The 20668-nt window shown below is 41.8% G+C and overlaps 1 protein-coding gene across 4 annotated transcripts in view; it reads right to left on the bottom strand.

Annotated features, from left to right (window-relative positions):
* Nucleotides 1–20668, bottom strand: part of RGS7 (regulator of G protein signaling 7) — a 304883-nt gene that overhangs the window by 133603 nt on the left and 150612 nt on the right. For all 4 annotated transcript variants that reach the window (XM_053912996.2, XM_053912997.2, XM_053912998.1 and 1 more), the window contains one exon: nucleotides 9776–9872. In XM_053912996.2, coding sequence (XP_053768971.1) covers nucleotides 9776–9872 — 97 coding nt within the window. The remainder of the gene's footprint in view (nucleotides 1–9775; nucleotides 9873–20668) is intronic.

Below are 20668 nucleotides of genomic sequence, written 5' to 3'. Positions count from 1 at the left end.
GAAAACGAGGTGTGAGATGCTATAGAGCCTCCAACATAGGTAATTCCTTGGCATTGCAACAGCATATCAACTAGTAGGGAGGAGAAGCCCAAATCTGGGCCTAATCTGAGCCTCCTCAGGTGTTAACAAAAGTCATACTATTCACTGTAATAACTACAATAATGTTTCATTTATTTCTCATGTTCTTTGTGCCGCACACAGAAATATTGAATTGCCTGGGACGTCAACATCAGAAAATATGAACAGAGCCCAAATATTTCATTATTTTTCTTGTTTCATCTCTTGTGAATTTATTATTTATAGTTACACAAGCCTTTTTGACTAGTGTTTATATTTTCAACACATGACCGATAATGAGTTCTAACTTTTCATTCGTTAGACTATACAAATTACTAATGTCTTTTTTATGTTCCAAAGCTGCTTTTTCAAGGGCTGCCTTGTTACTGAACATTTTCAAATTCTGTTGACCATGATTTTGGACCAAAAAAAAAAAAAAAAGGAAAAAGAAGGCATGAGATAGTTCTAATTCTGTCGAGTTTATTTTCATTTGGTTTTCAATATGGGTCGGGCAGTGTTTTACTTCTATCCCATTTCCTCCCATGAAACACTTCACACGTTACTTGACACCTCGTGTGGTCTTGATTGATGAACACGACAGTGCGGTGACTTCAGGAACTAGACCACTGGGGATCTAGTTCCTTTCATGAGTCTTAACTATTAGTGCTGAACCTGGACCCCCCAAACCCAAGTTTGTGTTCTTTTTTATAAATCTATTCCTTGCTACGTGGCTAAATTTATCTTCCTTAATAACACATCCTGTTCATCTTTGAGGTTTTTCTCTTTCTTGGCTTCGATCTTCACTTTTTAATACAATTTGGCATCATCTGTACATCTCAGGAGTCCAGATGCCTATAAAAATATCATTGAAATGCTAAGATAAAATTCAACACCAGCTGAGACTTCCCCCACTTCCAGAAAGTTGTTTGTTTATGACCAATATAAAAGGCTGTCTTCTGCCTTGTCTATTATTGTTGCTTAACCATGCCAACCTAGTCCCAACTCCCAATACGGCCGTCTGTAGTCTTTTTGCAGAAATACGGTAATGGTTTTTGGAAATTCTAAATAAAGTACATGGATGGCCCCTTTTCCCAAAGTCCAAAAAAGAAGTTACGATGGTAGTGAGGCTCAACATTTCTTCATAGAACTTTGCCGATGTGTTTATGCATCCACCCTGCACTTAACTGTGGACGTTCTCAGATTCCCAGACAGGAATGAGAGCATTTGAAGTTCATCCTCAAGGCTCTTCAAATCTCTCCCAGAGAGCTCCTTGGATATAGAAAGCCAGGATTCTGGAGGCACAGTGACATCTGTCCAGTTAATTATGGATTCTGGCCCACTATTAATGATTGACTCTTGAATTCGGTTCATATTCTTAAGTAGAACAATTCACCTTCAGAGATTTATGTACAGCTGTTGGTCCAACAACAGTAAAACGATCCGGTTGTGCTGGGAGGAATCGTTCCTCCAGCACAGACACCACAGGGAGGAGCTGCAATGTTCCGGGTGAAAGGCAGGGTGACCGAACCATTCCAAAGACGCTGACCCAGTTGGTAGTCAGGGAGGACTCTTACTTGTAGGCTTTGATAGAACTATTTATGTATTTGGACAGAATTTTCCCTCTCTGGAATGGAGTCATTTGGAGGACAAAAATCAGCTCCAATCCAAATCATATCTACTTAACATATAAAATAGCCAATTCAGATGCTTACAAAGCATGACAGGAAGCGGCACCACCGCCTACAGTTGCCCCGAAAGAGAGAATAGTGTCTGGGCCTACAGCCTGCGTGGCTGTAAAGAAAACTAAGGCTAAAACCAAAGCGTTAGAATATTCCTGAGTTTTTACTGTGTCTTCTAACATTCTAGTGAAAATACAATGAGTAAGAGCTTGCTTTTCATCAGGGTCATATTGAATTGCTCCGACCACATTTTAAAATACGTTATTTCTCTGTAAATACAGTGAGCGCCCAATAAACAGTCAACCTTATCATTCCTCAGGGGGCATTTAGCTATTAGAAAAGGTAATTGTCTAGAACCCAGGCCAGACAGTCCAAGTGGCTGAGGTTAGAATTCTTTACTAGTAGTATTTCTAATCACTTCACGCCGCTACTTTATAATAAGGAAAGTGTGGAAGCCAAGAGGGGTGAAGAATCTCTCACAGAAAGACAATTTAAGTATCTCTTTGATTATGTGGCAGTTCAGTGCCTGCCTGTGTTCCTCAGTTTTTTTGACTGTATAGGCAACAAAAACTTGTCACTTTATCAGTGAGGTATGTCAAGAAGATGACAAAAAAATAGTTCTTTTTTTTTTGTTTTTGGCAAACATGCATGTCTCTCGCAGATCTAGTTAACAGTTCTAGTTTTCTCCAAGAATTTATTTTTTTCAGACGTGAACTTTAGAAACTGCCAATATAGTTAAGATTTTTTTTTCCTATTTGCTGCTCATAAATTTCCCTTTTGCATTCTTGAATTTTCTGTGGGGTATTATAAAAACAAAAGATTATAAACATAATTTCTGCCAAAATAGTTTAGAATTGTTTTTAAAAGCAATTTATGTCACTTTGAATTTCTGTAAAATCCATGAGAGCCGTTCCCATGGGAGATGGAGAATATTTCACAGTAAGATGTCAGCTTCAGAAAGAAGAATCTTAGAAGAATCTTAGACTCATAGAAAGCATCTTAGAATTACTTTAGAGTCTCCAAGGGAAAAAAAAAATGTTCCACCTAACTTATCCTTATGGTCTTAAAATGGATTCCAAATAGAATCAGGTTTCAGTCACATAAGGCATCCTGACAGCTGCTTTGAAAAATACTTGCATTTAAATGTGAACCTATTAAAGCTCGCATTGGCCCAGTTCACAGCACCAAGCTCGTTCCTGTCATATTATCTGTGCAGCCACCCCAGGATAAGATGCAGTCTGCATATAGATCATCCCTGAGAGGAAGAAGGGACAAGAGGCAGGGCCCACTGAAATTACTGCATGAAGGGCAACTTGATTTTTAAGCTCGCATATACTGCTCAGTTTTCATATTCAGGGCTGAGAACAAGGCGTCACAGAGCCCACAGACTCTGCTCTTCTTACCTGGGGAAGGAACAGTAGGTGAGGAATAGTCTGAAGTTGCAAAAGCAAAGTAGCAAAGAGATTCAACTCTTTAATCACCAACATTCTTGTGACGGAGAACCGTCTCAAGGTAATAAAACTGAAACCAAGGAAACACAGGAATGGCTGACCAGAACTCCCTACTAATTTCTGTTTCTCCCCTGGTAATGGTATTAGTGGTTTGGAGCAGGCTCCAGCCTGTTAGGATCCGGGGAGTCAGTGGCCTCAGTTCAATCTTCAAACCCGTTAAACAACCCATTTGATTTGGGAGCTGCCAAAGGCAGCCCTTCTCTGATCTCAGCAGGCTGCTTCACAAGCCTGGTATGATTCAATTTTAATGAAAACCTACACCATTTACAGAGAACCGAAAAGAGAATTCTGGTTTATTTCCTGCTGTGGCTTACATTGGAAACAGTCATTTCCCAGTCAGTCCATTGAAGGAAATGAAACTCACCCACTAGGTGAAGGCTATTTCACCATGATCTAGAATAATCAAAACACTGGATGTCCAGAGTATGAGAACATCCAAATGCCCTGAAGAATGATGGAGTGTTGTGGCAGTCAACTTGTTTCATTTTCAGTTAATTCACAGGGAGTGGGGTTGGGGTGGTGGGTATTTCCAGAGTTACTACCTGAGGTTTGGGAAGCATTGGTTTTAAGCTCATAGGTAATGAGCACAGTGAGGGCTTCCCCTTCACACTCGCCCATAGTGCACGGGTCACGACCCATTTTGAATAACGCAGATCAGTAAAGAGTTTAGACTTCCTGTGCTGATCGGTTCTGTTTGTTACGATTCAGAGAAAACCACTGGAGTCTGTACCCATGGAGCACTAGCTCTCCAGACACAGAACAACATGATTTACTTACACGACGTCTTCGTGCTTCACCTTGAACTTACCTCCCTTGCTGCTCCAAGTAACCTCAGCCAACAATCCTGCTGACCAAGACCTGGCAAGCAGGCATGAAGCACATATTTATCTGCTCACCCCTAACGCCCTGTTCCCCAGAGGTACATCTTTGGTCCTCTGACCTTGTCGATGGACACACAACTCCAAAAGACATCCCCTCTCCTTGGTTTTCAATCAACAAGCTACCCAAAGTATGAATAATGTCATTAAAAAGATAATTTTTTTACTTGAACACAATTTAAAGGGCAAGTATGTTTTTGGACAAAAGGTTTATAAAAATCCAGATATTTTTGTATGTGGACAAAGCTGCATAGTCACAATAGTTCACTCCTCTCACAATCCATAGGAATGCCAATATTGCCTCTCAAATTGCAAGTATTATTTACTCATTTAACAAGTATTTAATGAACACCTCCAATATTAGACACTGTTTTTAGTGCCGGGGCTACCAAAGTCTTGTAGTTTACAGTACTGCCTGGAAGAGACAGACACTCATCCATTACCAGATTAGCCAGTTTATAACTACAAAAGGGAATACAGTTTTTTGAGAGAAAAAGTGCAGTTTGATGAGTGTATTTAAGAAAGGAAACTGGGGTAGACCTGAGATGAGTAGGCCTAACTGAGCAAAGGGGAAATGGGATGAAGCATCCAGAAGAGAGGAAGCAGCCAGTGGTGGAAAGCACCCCCCAGCATGGAGACAGGGAGCAGGGTGAAGAATCAGAAGGGGAAGCGCCCGCTGGGGCTGCAACCGAGGAAGCAGGAGCGCAGGCGCTATGAGGCTGGGGTGAGAGTCAGGCAGGGAGTCTCATTAAAGATTTCGGCCTTAATGCTCAACTGAGAAAATATTTTTAATCGACCAGATTTGCAACTTGAAAACACCCATGTGGCTGGCTGCCCTGTGGGGACGGGAGAACCAAGGGCGGAGGGGATGTGGAGACCAGCTGGGAGCTGATGTGGCGGTTCGGGTCAGTGGAGCTGACAGTGTGGGCTGGAGCAGTACACGAGCAGGTGGTTGAAAGCCAAATGATTTGATGGCGGCTTCAGGGAAAAAATGGGTAAAATGTGTTGATGAAACTGCCATGAGGAGAAAGGGCTATGGGAAGAGAGGTCACGGTGACTGTGGCATTTCTGGCATGGCCATCTTTCCTGAGAACACAGGGAAGGAACTGAGAAAAAGGCTGCGAATTTAATTTTAGGCACGTGGAGTTGGAGGTGCCTTTGGAACAACCATGTGGTAATATCACATCAGGAGTTGAATGTACTGGAGTCCAGGGAAAAGATCTGGACCAGAGATACATGTGGAAGGGTGTGGAGAGTTTGTGATTAAAGCTGTAGGCACAGATCGAATGAGTCAAAGGAAGACAATGCAGTAAGATTTCCATTGATGCTCTGTCACTCTAGCCATCTTGTGAATAGCCTCGCCTTCTGTATTCTCTTCCAGCAATCCCTTTCCACACTGTCCTCTTCTGAGTTCTCTGAAGTACAGAGCTTACATGGAAAGGAGACTTGGGGATCACCAGGTCTAACCTCCAGATATTGGAGGTGAAGAAACTGCAGCTGTTTTCTCAGGGCCACACAAGTCCTTGGAGCAAAAACTGAGACAACGGCTCAGGTCTTCCTGATGGGTGCTCCAGAGTTCTATCCCCAGGGGGCGATGTTGAGAGACAAACATAAGCATCCCCAGTACTGAGAATCCCTCAGATTGTGATGTACACTCATTTGTCTTGCTGAACCAACACAGGCACCTGCGAAGAGTCACTTATGGAGGAACCTGCGGTGGTGGGGGAAGGGAACGCGGATTCTTTTTTTTTTAAAAAGATTGTTGTATTTATTTTCAGAGAGAGGGGAGGGGAGGGAGAGAGGGAGAGAAACATCAGTTGGCTGCCTCTCACACCCCCCAAACCAGGGACCTGGCCTCCAAGCACAGACGTGGCCTGCAACCCAGGCACGTGCCCTGAGGGGGAATGGAACTGGCAACCTTTTGGTTTGCAGGCTGGCGCTCAACCCTCTGAGCCACACCAGCCAGGGCAAGATTCTTGAATGAACTGATTTGGTTTGAATGTTAGTAAGCTGTGCAACATTGGGCCAAAAATTTGAACTCTCTGACCCTACAATTCCTTCTCTATGATAAAGAGATAAACAATAATTACCTTGAAGTATAGTAAGAAATAAAACAAATATATCTAAAGTCAATGACTACGTAGTAGGCTCCCAAATTACTAATATTCCCCTCCAAAGTAAAATATATTCATCATATATAAAATAAAAGTAATTGTCATACATAATAACTAGTGCTATTTTAATACATAAAATGAAAGCAACAAATCCTTATTAAAATACCTTTATTATTAAAAAGAAAACCCCAATGGCTGATTCAAACTCTTAAAACATTCAATATTGAAAACGCAATTTTTTTCTGCCATCGGGTTTTAAAGCCTATATATTTTATGTTCACACACTTAAACTCTATAAAGCATCCATGATTATGAGTCAACAAAAAATCTACTCCCAGATGATATTCAATATTTTTATAATGTATTATATTTTCTAGAAAGACAGCATCCCCCAATTTCAACATCTTATTAAGCAACTGTAAACCTCTGTGGTCCATTTTAATTCATTCAAATATGCACGTAGCCGAGGTAGATGTTGCAACTGTAAAATATTATCAACGCTGGATCAAATGCCATAAAACATGTAAAATTAATCATTTTCTCTTTTATTCACAAAATTTTGTGTTCCATCTGAACCTGGATCTTCCATATAGGGTTTAAATACAATACAAAGGCTTTCCAGCTGATAGGAGAGTCATAATTTGGCTTCCCAAAGATTTTCAGATGAAAGATGAATAAATATTGTAAGTTACAGGATATGAATTCCAGGTCCACAGCCATCATGTAGGAACAAGACATGTGGGTTTCATTCAGGGAAAATCCTCAGCAAGATCTTCAAATAGTTTATTTTTAGCTTTATAGTTATTTTTCCCATTTGAGGCCACAATTGCACACAAATTGCATGAACACTTTTATAAAAACATCATGCAGTAATGTTTGAACTTCATCATTTTATTTTGTGATGGAGAGCTTCAGTTCACAGGCAAGACAGAGCTCCACTTGACAGGTGAGGATTCTGGGCAACACGATTCCTCAACATGCCACAGATACTTCTCAGATTCTTCTTCAGATTTATTCTTTATCTACTCTAAAACATGGCTCGAAGCAATTTATAATATTAATCTCTCCCCCTCACCGCACATACACACACACACACACACACAATTAAAACTACAGCAATGAAAGACAGGCAAACAACCAATTAGAAGAAAGAGGAAGGCAGATATGTCAGTGATGAGTCAGGGGAGAAATATGAATGAGATGTCAAATGTAGCAATGAATTTCCTAGAAATCAGAAAAAAACAGAAAAGGAAAATATAAATTATGCACTTCTTATTGTTTTTAAAAAGGAAAAAGTCAAGTTTATCTGCAAAGATAGCATTTCCTTAGCATCGTGTTATAGAATAAATGGGTTTCACGTAGCCCTCATAGCCGACTCAGAGAATATGAAGTAAGTATCTTTGATTGTAATTTTGCAAAGGTTAAAAATAGTGGGGAGGTAACCATGTCTCTGCCTACTCTAAGGGCTTCTATATCATCATACCCAAACCTCACAGAGCTATTTCTTCAGGGAGTTAAATACATGTAACTCAGGTTCTTCGTTCACCATCTGATTATAAAGTGGAAGTGTTTAAACAGCTCTGCTCCCGCGACCGACTTTTTTAACCTCTGGGAACAGACCTCACCTCCGTCGATCGTACCAGCGGAACATTTAGTGCCAAGATATAATAATCTATTTCCCCACTAAAATGAAAGTAGTAGTCCTCGAAACCTGTACAGTAATTGGAATACAGTGGGCATCTGATCAGTGTTCACTGCACTGAATACAAAATCTAAAGGAAACTACAGCTAGTATGCCTCTAAGACCAGCAGGTGCCAATCCTCTCTATTTTTTTATCAGCCTAAAAAATGGCTGCACCCCAGTCCCAGTGAATTAAAATCTCTGTGGTTAGACTTTGTACATGGGCATTCCTAAGAACCAGCACTGAATCTGTGGCAGATGTAGGAAAAGGTGGACATAGAAAAGGGAAGTGGAGAACACAGCAGACCAGAAGGTAGAAGTCTCATGGTGGAGATGAGGAACCCCAAGGGATGCTTTTGCAGGTTGCATCACTGTGCCCTGGACCACAGGGACTGGGGCCGCAAAGCCACCAGGGACCCAGAACTCTCTGCCTCATCATCTTTGCTTCTCTTTCCTCTTGTGTTTCATTTCTCTCAATCTGCAGACGGGCCTCCTTTGCTTGTCTCTGCACACAGCCAATTATCCAGGCCCCAGGGTGTCATCACCTCAGTGCCAGACACATATACACACACACACATACACACACACACACTTAAGTGACGTTCAGGAAACTCAACAGAATCTCCCGGGAGAGAGAGCCAATGGGCCAGGCTCCGATCAGCATCCACCACTGATATGCAAGTGATGGAGTGCTCGAACCCCAACATCTGGGCTGCTACTTTGCACTTGGTCCTAATTATTACCCTCACACCAAGGCTGAAGCCCTGCTGTCCACTGGTCTTCTTTCAATCCTGTTCATCAGGAAGCATCCTAACTCTTGCTCCTGAATCTCAGCAGCAGACTCCTTACCCTTGCCATGTGTCACTCACGACAAGGCTGTGGTTGGTCTTGCGTCACCTGTTCTCTTAAGTCTCCCTGGCCCAGGCCCCAGCCGGCCTGAGTGCCTGCAGGACGGGCCTCAGCCACCTCATGGAGCCAGAGAGAGCCCAGATTTCTAACTTATCACTACCGATTTTCTCTAGTTACTTCCAATCAAATTTGTGGGGTTACCCTCGTTCTGACAATGAATGCTTTATCTCAAAGTCACCCAATTAAAAAACAAACACCAAAAAGAAGTTGGGTCATGTCCTCTTTTATTCTCTATGCCTAGTCTTTTGCCAAATCTGCATGCTTTTTCCTCTCTATTCCTTCCCTCCGCACACCGGAATCTTGGCATCCTAACTCTCCCTAAGAGAGCCTTGTACCTATGACAGAGACAGTGGATTTTACTGAATGCCAACTCAGCTAAAACACTACATTCTCTGCAAAAATTCTCAATGTCGCCCTATTTCCCCAAACATAAGAATTAGGTTCTTTAGGTTAGCTTTCAAAGACCCTCATAATCAGACTCAACTCTTTTTGTTCCTATCTACCTGTTCCTGTTCCTGCTTTTTTGTAGTTAAGCCCCTCCCAGCTCTGCTCTTAAAGCTAACATGACCCTGCATTTTCAGACTCAGCTGATCACCGATCTTAAGGAACCTTTTCCTGCCTCCTCATGGATATTTTTCACCCTCCCAACTTCTATATACAATTGACATCACATTTGTTCCATACATCTTGACTTAATATTGCTTTCTCTTATTTCACATATGTTCATTTTGTCTTTGTAACTAAGAGTACGGTCATGATTTTTGCTTTTTGGTTTTCTTTTATTATTACATCAAGTGTTCAACATGATAAATATGGCATTAGCATTTTATAAGCAGTTACTGAATAAACGACTTGGAGAGTTTCAGTAGTGAAAAGTTAGAATAGATTTTAAATTGTTCTGTGAAAGATGCTGGACAAAATAGAGCTCTACTGAAGGCAGACTTACCAGAGAAGACGCTAGGTATCTTGGAAAGAAAGCTTTTGACAGTTCGAATAGGAATTCCATTTTTTTCATCTTGCATGCGAGCTATGACGTCTTCCATCTAAATAACAATAACAAAATAATTAAAACCTTCCACAAGCGGAGTCTTTCAGAAAAATCAGTTCTCATAACAGTTCTGTAGACCAGTTTTACCCAACTAAGAATAATGCGATTCTTACCTTGCTAGACTTTGTCACATCAATATTTCCAATTCAGTGAAAGTGTGATAGAGAAAACAGCAAGAAAAGCGGCTATTTTAGGCTCCATTAACTACTAAGAGGAGTTCTGTGCTTTGAATAGTGCTTCTCTTCTGGTTTCTCATTCTTTGGTTGGAAAGGTATAGATAAAAGAGTGCTTACTTTTGAAGCTGTCAGAAATCCCAGTCATAGTAAAATTCACAGTTCATTAATGTTATCTCTACTGAACTTATTGAGAAAGACAACAGAAGCCCTATAAGCAACTGTTTGGATTTCCTCTTCAAGCAAGAGAGTTGCTGTGTTTTGGTTGAGGATAAACTTCTGCAACCTGTCTAGAAACACAAGACTGATTGCTAGCAGCTGCTGCTTCCCTTCCTCAGGCATTTACTGAGGTGTGACACGTAATGCACATACACACGCACACAGAACATGCATGAACACACACCCACACACACCTGCATATGTACATGAGACATGTGTGCCCATGCAAACACGTGCACAGCGCACACATATGCACACACACATAAAAATAAATGCAACAGCATAGCCTTCTGCCCATTTAGTGATTTCCTCTGTGTCTTCCTTCCAATCCAGTTAGTACATTCACTTTTGCTTTTGAAAAACTGGCACCGTTTCAAGGGCTGTGCTCCACAAAGTCCAATGTGGAACTTAGTTCTGAATAACACTCAAAACATAGCCTCACACTTTATTTGTGTGCTTCTAAACCTGTGGCACACATATACAAACACACACACACACACGTTTTAGTATGGAACTCAACATCCATTCATTCACTCACTTATTTCCAAACAGTTACTGATCACCAACTGGAGGCCAGATTCACCACTGGGCCTTGTGTATAGGAAAAAAATATATAATATAGTTCCTGCCCTCAAAAACCCAGTTAATATTGAAAATAATGGTAAAACTTGAGTCAGGTTTGTAGTTTAGTTAACAGTGTTAGAGCAACGTCAATTTTCCATTTTTGATAATTATGCTAGAATTACATAAGATGTTAACATTAAGGAAAGCTGTGTTAAAGGCATATGGGAATTCTCTATACTCTTTTTGCATCTTTTCTAAAAGTCCAAAAATTATTTCAAAATAAAAAGTTAAAAAATCACAGTCTACTTCTGGCCAAGATGGCAATGTAGGCAGACATGGCTCACCTCTTTGCACAACCAATCAAAATCACAAGTAAAATATAGAACAACCATCACTCAGAACGGTCAGAAGTCAAGTTGAATGGAAGCCTGACAACTATCTCATTAAAGAAACCACATCCATCCAGACTTATAGGAGAGGTACAGATGCAGAACAGGCTGGTCCCAACCCATTTGTGGTAAATAAAAATTCAGGAGGGATATCTTGGGAGCAAGGAGCCCCAGACACATACCAGGCACCCCAGCCCAGGGTTCCAGTGCCAGGAAGGTAACTGCCCACAATTTCTGGCAGCAAAAACCAGTGAGGATTGAGTTGGTAGAAGAAACTTCTGGAGCCCCAAGCAGTTCCTCTTAAAGAACCCCCACACAGACTCACCTACTCAGACTCACTCCCTTGAGCTCCAGCACTGGGGTAGCAGCTTAAAAAGCACCAGTGGCATAAAGGGAGAAACTGAAGTGTCTGGCATCAAGGTGACCAGAGGCCATTGCCCCTTATCGAAACCATCCCCCCACAAAGTCACAGGGTCAGCAGGCTGGTGCCACATCTGAGACTCCATCAACCTGGCTATCATTGTTGGACCCACCTTCAAAATCCCCAGGACTCACCCTTGCCCAACTCAGAGGCCCACCCAAGCTGCTTTTCCATATGAATGGCCATTCTTGGCTCTTGCTTCACACTTCCTAAAGCCTCAAACAAGCAGCAGCTGCCCTCAATTAGCCCCAGTCCCAGCACTAGCAGCAGCCAGCCTAGATTCACAGCTTGGCTTCACCTGGGAATCTCCAAACCCAGCACACATAGCAGTCATCTCAGATTGCTTTATAGCTCAGGTAGGGTGCCCTGGGAAAAACACAGGTGGGGGCTGACCTTGGTCTGCACCACCCGAGAAACCCCAGGTCCAGCGCATCCAGTGAATTGCTACAGACCACGTTGGAGCACCACCACCCTGCCCCTGCACAGCTGATCCTCCACGGAGGGCAGAGGTTGGTGGTAGTCTTCACAGCCAGTCCTTGCAGCAGACTGGCCTGGGTAAATCCCTCCCATTAATCTGCCAACGGCAACCAAGGATCAACTACAAGAGGAAGGTGTACTCAGCCCACACAAAGGACACACCTCGAGTACCCAGTTTGGGTGATAGGGGAGGCTGTGCCCCTGGACCCTATAGGACACCTACTACATTAGGCCATGATACCAAGACACAGAGTCAGAGCAGCTCTATCTAATACATAGAACCAAACACAAGGAGGCTGCCAAAACAGGGAGACAAAGAAACAGGGCCCAATTGAAAGAACAGATCAAAAATCCAGAAAAAGAGCTAAACAAAATGGAGATATGCAATCTATCAGATGCAGAATTCAAAACACTTTTTATAAGGATGGTAAAGAAACTTGGTGAGAACCTCAGCAGCACAGAAAAGATCCAATCAGAAATGAAGGATATGCTAATCGAAATAAAGAACAATTTATAGCCTTGGCTGGCGTAGCTCAGTGGATTGAGCCGGGCCTGCGAACCAAAGGGTCGCCAGTTCGATTCCCAGTAGGGGCATATGCCTGGGTTGCAGACCAGGTCCCCAGTAGGGGGGTGCGGGAGAGGGAACCACCCACTGATATTTCTCTCCCTCTCTTTCTCCTTCCCTTTCCCTCTCTCTAAAAATAAAATAAATAAAATCTTAAAAAAAAAAAAGGACAGGGAAACAACAGTACAATGGATGAAGCCAAGAATCAAATCAATGATTTGGAACATAAGAAAGAAATAAACAACCAATCAGAACAAAAGAAGAAAAAAGTATGCAAAAAAAAAATGAGGAGAGTATAAGCAGCCTCTTTGACAACCTCAAGAAGTCCAACATTCACATCATAGTGGTGTCAGAAGCAGAAGAGAAAGAGCAAGGAATTGGAAGTCTATTTAAAAAAATAAAAGAAAACTTCCCTAATTTGGTGAAGGAAATAGACATGCAAGTCCAGGAAGCACAGAGAGTACCAAACAAGACGGATGCAAAGAGGCCCACTCCAAGACACATCAGAATTAAATGCCAAAGGTTAAAAATAAAGAGAGACTCTTGAAAGCAGCAAGAGAAAAGAAGTTAGTTACCTACAGGGGAGCTCCCGTAAGACTGCCAGCTTATTTCTCAAAAGAAACTTTGCAGGCTAGAATAGATTGGCAAGAAGTATTCAAAGTCATGAAAAGCAGGGACCTACAGCCAGGTTGCTCTACCCAGCAAAGCTACCGTTTACAATCGAAGATCAGATAAACAACTTCCCAGACAAGAAAACAAACTAAAGGAATTCATCATTACCAAACCATTATTATATGAAATGTTAAAGGGACTTATTTAAGAAAAAGATCAGATCGGAACCAAGATGGTGGCGTAGGTAGACACACTGCGCCTCCTCGCACAACCAGAACTGACAGAGAATCGAACAGCAAGGGGGACTGACACCAAGGAAACAGAAAATAATCATTCATCCAGACTGGTAGGAGGGGCGGAGACGGGCACCGGGGTGGAGAGGACTCATGTGGCTGTGGCGGGACTGAGACTGGCGGAGTGTGGGACAAATGGCGCAGGCAGTCCGAGCACTAGCAGACCCTGCGGTCCCACATTTGCACAGATAAACCCAGAGGGCCGGACTCAGAGTGGCGGGTAGCACCTTGCGGCACCACATTCGCCCACAGATAAACCGGACGAACGGCGGGCAGCGAAGCAGACCGCTGCGCAACCCAGGGCTCCAGCTCAGGGAAATAAAGCCTCAAACCTCTGATTGAAAGCGCCCCTGGGGGTTGGGGCGGCAGGAGAGACTCCCAGCCTCACAGGAGAGGTTGTTGGAGAGACCCACAGGGGCCCAGAGTGTGCACAGGCCCACTTACTCGGGAACCAGCACCAGAGTGGCCCAGTTTGATTGTGGGTATCGGAGTGGAAGATTGAAATCCAGAGGAGAGTGAGGTGGGCGCCATTGCTCCCACCTGGCCCCTCCCCCACGTACAGCGTCACAGTGCAGCGACCAGCATTACCCCGCCCCGGTGAACACCTAAGGCTCCGCCCCTTAAAGTAACAGCCGCACCAAGACAAACAAACAAAAAAATGGCCCAAACGACAGAACACTTCAAAGCTCCAGAAAAAATACAACTAAGCGACGAAGAGATAGCCAACCTATCGGATGCACAGTTCAAAGCACTGGTTATCAATATGCTCACAGACTTGGTTGAATCTGTTCGAAAAACAGATGAAAAAATGAAGCCTATGCTAAGAGAAACAAAGGAAAATGTACAGGGAACCAATAGTGATGAGAAGGAAACTGGGACTCAAATCAATGGTATGGACCAGAAGGAAGAAACAAACATCCAGCTAGAAAAGAATGAAGAAACAAGAACTTGGAAAAATGAGGAGAGGCTTAGGAACCTCCAGGACACCTTGAAACGTTCCAACATCCGAATTATAGGGATGCCAGAAGGAGAAGAGGAAGAACAAAAAATTGAAAACTTATTTGAACAAATAATGGAGAACTTCCCTCATCTGGCAAAGGAAATAGACTTCTGGGAAGTCCAGGAAGCTCAGAGAGTCCCAAAGAAGCTGGTCCCAAGGAGGAACACAACAAGGCACATCATAATTACATTACCCAAGATTAAACGCAAGGACCTACATCCAAGATTACTGTATCCAGCAAAGCTATCATTTAGAATGGAAGGGAAGATAAAGTGCTTCTCAGATAAGGTCAAGTTAAAGAAGCTCATCATCACCAAGCCCTTATTATATGAAATGTTAAAGGGAGTTACCTAAGAAAAAGAAGATCAAAAATAGGAACAGTAAAAATGACAGCAAACTCACAGTTATTAACAACCACACATAAAACAAAAACAAGAGCAAACTAGGCAAACAACTAGAACATGAGGGTTGTCAATAAGGGAGTGGGAAGGGGAGAGGGGGATAAAGGTACAGAGAATAAGTAGCATAGATGATAGGTGGAAAATAGACAGGGGGAGGGTAAAAATAGTGTAGGAAATGTAGAAGCCAAAGAACTTATAAGTATGACCCATGGACATGAACTAAATGGGGGGGAATGTGGGAGGGAGGGGGGTGGGCAGGATGGAGTGGAGTGGGGGGGGAAATGGGACAACTGTAATAGCATAATCAATAAATATATTTTAAAAAAAGAAAAAGATCAAATCTATGAAAAAGGAAATGACAAAAAAATACATATCTAGCAACAACTGAATCTAAAGAACAAACTAAGCAGCAAGAAGAACAGAGACAGAATCATGGATATGGAGAGTGGGTTTCTGTTGGGGTTTTCTTCGGTTTCCAGATGGGAGGGGGGTACGGGGGCATGGGTGAAGAGGTGAGGGGACTAAGAAGTACAAATAGGTAGTTACAGAACAGCCATGGGGAAATAAAGTACAATCTAGGAAATGGAGTAGCCAAAGAACTTACAGGCACGACCCATGGACGTGAACAAGGTGGGGGGATTGCCTGAGGGGGTCGGGGGTGCTGGGAGGAGAGGGCAAAGGGGGAAAATCAGGACAACTGTAATGGCATAACCAATGAAATATAATTGAAAAAAGCAAAAAATCAGTCTAACATTTATATCAATTAATTACCCTTCACATTCCTATCAGCACAGCTTCAGAATGGTGTTCAGTTAAGCAATCTCATTTGCCTGGATAATTCCTGTCATATTTATTAGCATGAGAAATAACCGGAGATGTGGGAAGAATAGGTTTTAGAGGACCATAGGGTTGCACTTGACTCTCAGCTCTTCTCATTATCATCCATGTTACTTTGGGCAAGTTAAGCTAAGCTCTCTAAGGCTGTTTCCTCATCTGTAAAATGGTGATAATAATATTTGTACTAATTCCTTCACAATGTTTATGAGGTTGGTTTGGGGCTGGGATGTACTAACCTATTTTAAGGTTAAACAAACAATGTACAGAAAGCACAGTCCATAGATACAGCATTGAACTTCAGATGTCCATGCATACCCCGACACTAAGGGATGCTTAGTCTCCATTCTTCAGGTTGCTTTTCCACGTGCATGAAGCACTGTTAGCTGCATTCTCCCACCCCTTTCTGCCTCTCCAGGGGAGCTGGGCTGACTTCTCAGGTGGAAGAGTTGGGAATGAGAAGCTGGCCTGCAGGGCCCACCCCTTACCCAGCAGGAAGCCCACATCCAACTCTGCTGATAAAGAGAAGCCTGCTCTAGTGAGTGAGTGAGTCTGTTCAGAATTCGGTTCAGGATTAGAGCTTAGTGAACACTCCAGTAATAGCTTTATCCGCGATCCAGGTGATATTGTAACCTCCATTTACTTGACAGTTGGTCGTGATTCTCAAATGACTTAGAATTCAGGTAGAAACGAAAGGTTGGTGTGTGCATATGTGTGTTTTAATCAAGCCAGTGAAAGACCCCAACAGTAGCCAAATACCACACTTCTTTTCATGTCATAAAGATATCTAAGTACAGAAATATGAAAAAGATACATTCTTAGGCCTTTTATTTTTGTCACTGTTTGCCCTTCATTCCCGTGACACAGTGTTTAGAATGGAAGAATAAGCTTCTCTCCCTTGCCTACTATCAGCCTGTAAACCCTCGTATTATCAGCTTAACAGTTTAAACCAGGCTGCATCAGAGAGACACGGAAACCTCTCCAGCTCCCACTTTAATCACCTGAGCGCTCAGGGCAGTGCCACCATCACCCCTGGTCAGGGGCTGAATTAAAATGCAACATTATGGGGAGAGGCGTTTTCTCCGCAAAGTCACACCACGTCTCCATTCACTGAATCCCAGAGAAGCGAGATCAGGAATCTGGGAATTGAAAGTGACCTCTGTGGTTGGTTTTAAAATCTTCCTGTTTTTCAGAACCATAATTTTCACAAGAGTAAAAAAAATAAATAAACCCCATGTAAAAATAGGATTTGTGTTCTAGGCGGATCATAAAAATGCATTCAACTGTTTTTAATCTTTACTCAGATGTGATTTATCCATGAACCGTACCATGGCCTAAAATGAGCAAAAAAACAAACAAAACAATAAAACTAAACAAAAGCAAAGGCAAAGGAAGACAAAAACATCTAGTTTCCAAAAGCTAAAATTGGTCACAAAGTCCACATATAAAAATACATCTACCATATTTACCGAAGTTTCCTTAGTCATTCACTTACTCTATTTTTCCATTAAGCATGGTTTTTACGGTCTTGATTACCTGCTTTCTCATGATTAGCAATAGAAAATTAGGTAAGCTGTTAAAGCAAACTAACAGAGCAAGCTATACAGCAAGAGCAATGAGAGGCTATAGAAAGCAACTCTAATGAATGTTAAAAGTCTTTGGGACAATTTAATTTAAGGCCAAAAGCCTCAGTATCTCAAGCATTTCAAAAGAAGATGTGTATAAATTATCTTTTGATAGATCGATCCATTTACCTATCTATGCATCTATCTATGTTCTATGTTGATAAGGGTGCATTGAGCTGAAAAGGGTTATTAGCATGTGTTTTAACTCTCAAAAGCATGTTTCCGACTGAGGGTGAGGAAGTTCTGACCCTGAAATAACAGGACATGGGACTGTGAACAGGAAGCTGGTGGGCATGCCTTCGGTGACTGAGGCTTTCTCTGAGTCTTATTTTCTTTACCCTTCCAATCAGAAGCAGATGATCCATAAGGTTTCTTCTAGCTACAAAATTATTGAAGTCTGAAAATAATCATCAGTGTTTACAACTGGATAAGTCTCATCACTTAGCTCAAAGAACCAATTTTCCAATCAGAGACAAGTAGATGAGCCGATGAAACCGAACAGGACCTTTTACAGATGTATTTGCTTCCAATTGTTGGCACATTTTAAGGTCAGTGCAAATAGTAGAGTAAAACAGGTAAGTTACTTTATTACTCTAAGACTAAGTTTTTTCATCTGTAAGATAAAGATAATATTCTTAACCTCCCCCTGTCTATTTTGTGTCTACCATTTATGCTTCTTATCCTCTGTACCTTTTGTCTGACCCACGGACATGAACTAAGGGCGGGGGGAATGCAGGTGTGAGGGGGGAATGCAGGATGGAGGGGAATAAAGGGGGGAAAATGGGACAACTGTAATAGCATAATCCATAAAATATATTTTTAAAAAGATAGAGACAATAGTGTACAACTTATTACAGGTGATAATTAATGGAACAATGCTAATTAAATGCTACCATAATGTTGTCATCGTCATTCTCATCATCATCATCATCATCAACATAAGTTTCTTCCTTCATCACTGTATTAAAAACCCACAGAGTCTTCCTTTGTTGTGTAACCCAGTTGGCAAAGGCAGCTGTTGGCAAATGCCAAGTATTATTGAAGCAATAAACTATCGATAACCAAGTAGAAAAAGATACCTGTGGACAAGCTCTCTCCTGGACTTCCTGTGGGAGACCGTGTCGTCCCCTAACAGATAGGGGATTTGATTAGAGGAAATGTCAGGAAGAACAATTTTTGCATATTAGTAAGGACTAGGCAAAGAACGAAAAAATATTTAGAAGAAAAGGGGAAATGAGATTGCATCCATTTTTGACGAAATGAAAATGTCTCCACTCTCCTATCTACTTGATGAATTTGCCTCTTGCAAGTTCATTAACAGACCAAAATATCAAATTGAATTGAGACTGAATACTCTTTGCCAAAGCAATCTTTTATCTATGCAAACTGATTCTCTATTTCCTGACAAGAGTAAAACAATTGTCTCTTACAATGTAATTTTTGAGAATATCGATGGCTCAATTTGTTTTAAACAGTTTTATACCTCTATGACGGAATCCTTCACACTGCAGTGACTGTTACAATCTTAGAACTATCTGTTTTCCCTTCGATGTGAACTTGAGGGAAGGAACCTCGCCTGACCCATTTTTGCATTGCTAACACAGAATGTGCTGGCCCATAAGGGAGGCTCAAGGAAAAAGAAGGGAGAAACACTGAATTTTAATTTATGGCACATGTTTTATGTTTTGGAGATATCCAACCCAAAATTCAAGTTAAGGTGATTTCAATTTTCATCTGCCGATGTCTGAAATGCTTTTTATCTTTTTATCGAACATTTGGTTAAAAAATAGTCTCAGTCAAAAATGGTGGAACAGAAGAGCTTAAGGTTCTGTGAGCTAAAACATTCTTATGATTTCCCGTTCATTTAATGCAGAGATTCATCTGCTTGTTTATTAGAGGATTTTTTTTTTCTTTCAAAACAGGAGAGTAAGTCAGTGGCTCTTTACCAGGCTGTCTTTCTGCTTGTAGATGAGATACTCAAGCTCACGGTCATGTGTAAACTCTCAAGCTGAGAGACGCGATTAAACTCCCAACACACTGCTCTTTTTCCAGGAATTCCTAATTAGCCTTTTCATTGAAATAGTTTAGATGTCATTTCAGTGCTTGTGATGTCTTTCAAATACGGTTCAGGTTAAACAGCCTCCACCCGCACACTCGGAGGAATGAAAGAGCGTATGACACAGCTCCATTTGGGGGGATTACTAATTATTCAAGGGGGGCCCGCCAGGCAGGGAACTCCCACATGCTGATGAAAACAGAATCACTGTCTTGAACCCTATTTCGTTCCCTAATGTTCTTAAGAGTGATGGGAGTTTAATTAAATTTTACTTGTTGCCAGAACTTTATCATAATATCAGTAATGGTGAATTCATTAAGCCAATAACTTCAGAGAGACACCCTGCCTGTAAGAGAAACATTTGTAAGAAGTTAATACTTTTGTACTCTGGAGGTCTGAAAGGGAAATGAATCAATCAAAACTTCAAAGAAAGTTTTCCAACTTTTTATTGCAATCTACCATTTAAGCTCAGAGGTTTAGAAACCAAAGTGACCGGCTGTGTGGGTATATTGAATGGATTTTTTTCCTCTGGGCATATACTTTCAAATTATTGTGTGCAACTGCCATTTGATCTTCCTTTTATTGAATTTACTGGGGTGATACCGGTTCATAAAATTATATTGGTTTCGGGTGTACAAGTCTACGACACATCATCTGTATACTGTACTGTGTTCCTTCCATCGCCATTTCTTTCCCCCCTTTCCCCAATTCCGCCTCCCCCCACCCCCCTTTCCCTCTGGCAATCACCTCGCTGACTGTGGTCTGTCTCCAGGTTTTTTTCTTAATCCTTTCACCCTCCCCACCCAGCCCTGCCTGCCCCTCCCCCTGACAGCTGTCAGTCGGCTCTCTAACGCTATGAGTCTTTCTCTATTTTGTTTGTCTGTTTATCTTGTTCATTAGATTCCACATGTGAGTGAAATCCTATGTGTTTAACCATCATTTTAAGTGGTAGCTATAAAAATAAGAGAAATGACCACTCAAGAGCTTCTTGAATATCTTAGACAATTAGGTGGTGGCATGTATGACATAATTTAAAACCTGCCTATTAATTCTTTTTTCTCTTCAAGAGGCCTTTCTAAAGAACATGATTTGCCCTTCTGAACTCATCAGTAAAATCAGAGAAGGTAGAGGTGGCCTCTAATGAAGGTTAAGTAAGAATAAT

Source organism: Desmodus rotundus, chromosome 10, assembly GCF_022682495.2.
Source record: "Desmodus rotundus isolate HL8 chromosome 10, HLdesRot8A.1, whole genome shotgun sequence".
Taxonomy (NCBI): domain Eukaryota; kingdom Metazoa; phylum Chordata; class Mammalia; order Chiroptera; family Phyllostomidae; genus Desmodus; species Desmodus rotundus.
Note: the sequence above shows the minus strand (reverse complement) of the source record. Positions and strands in the feature narration are given on the sequence as shown.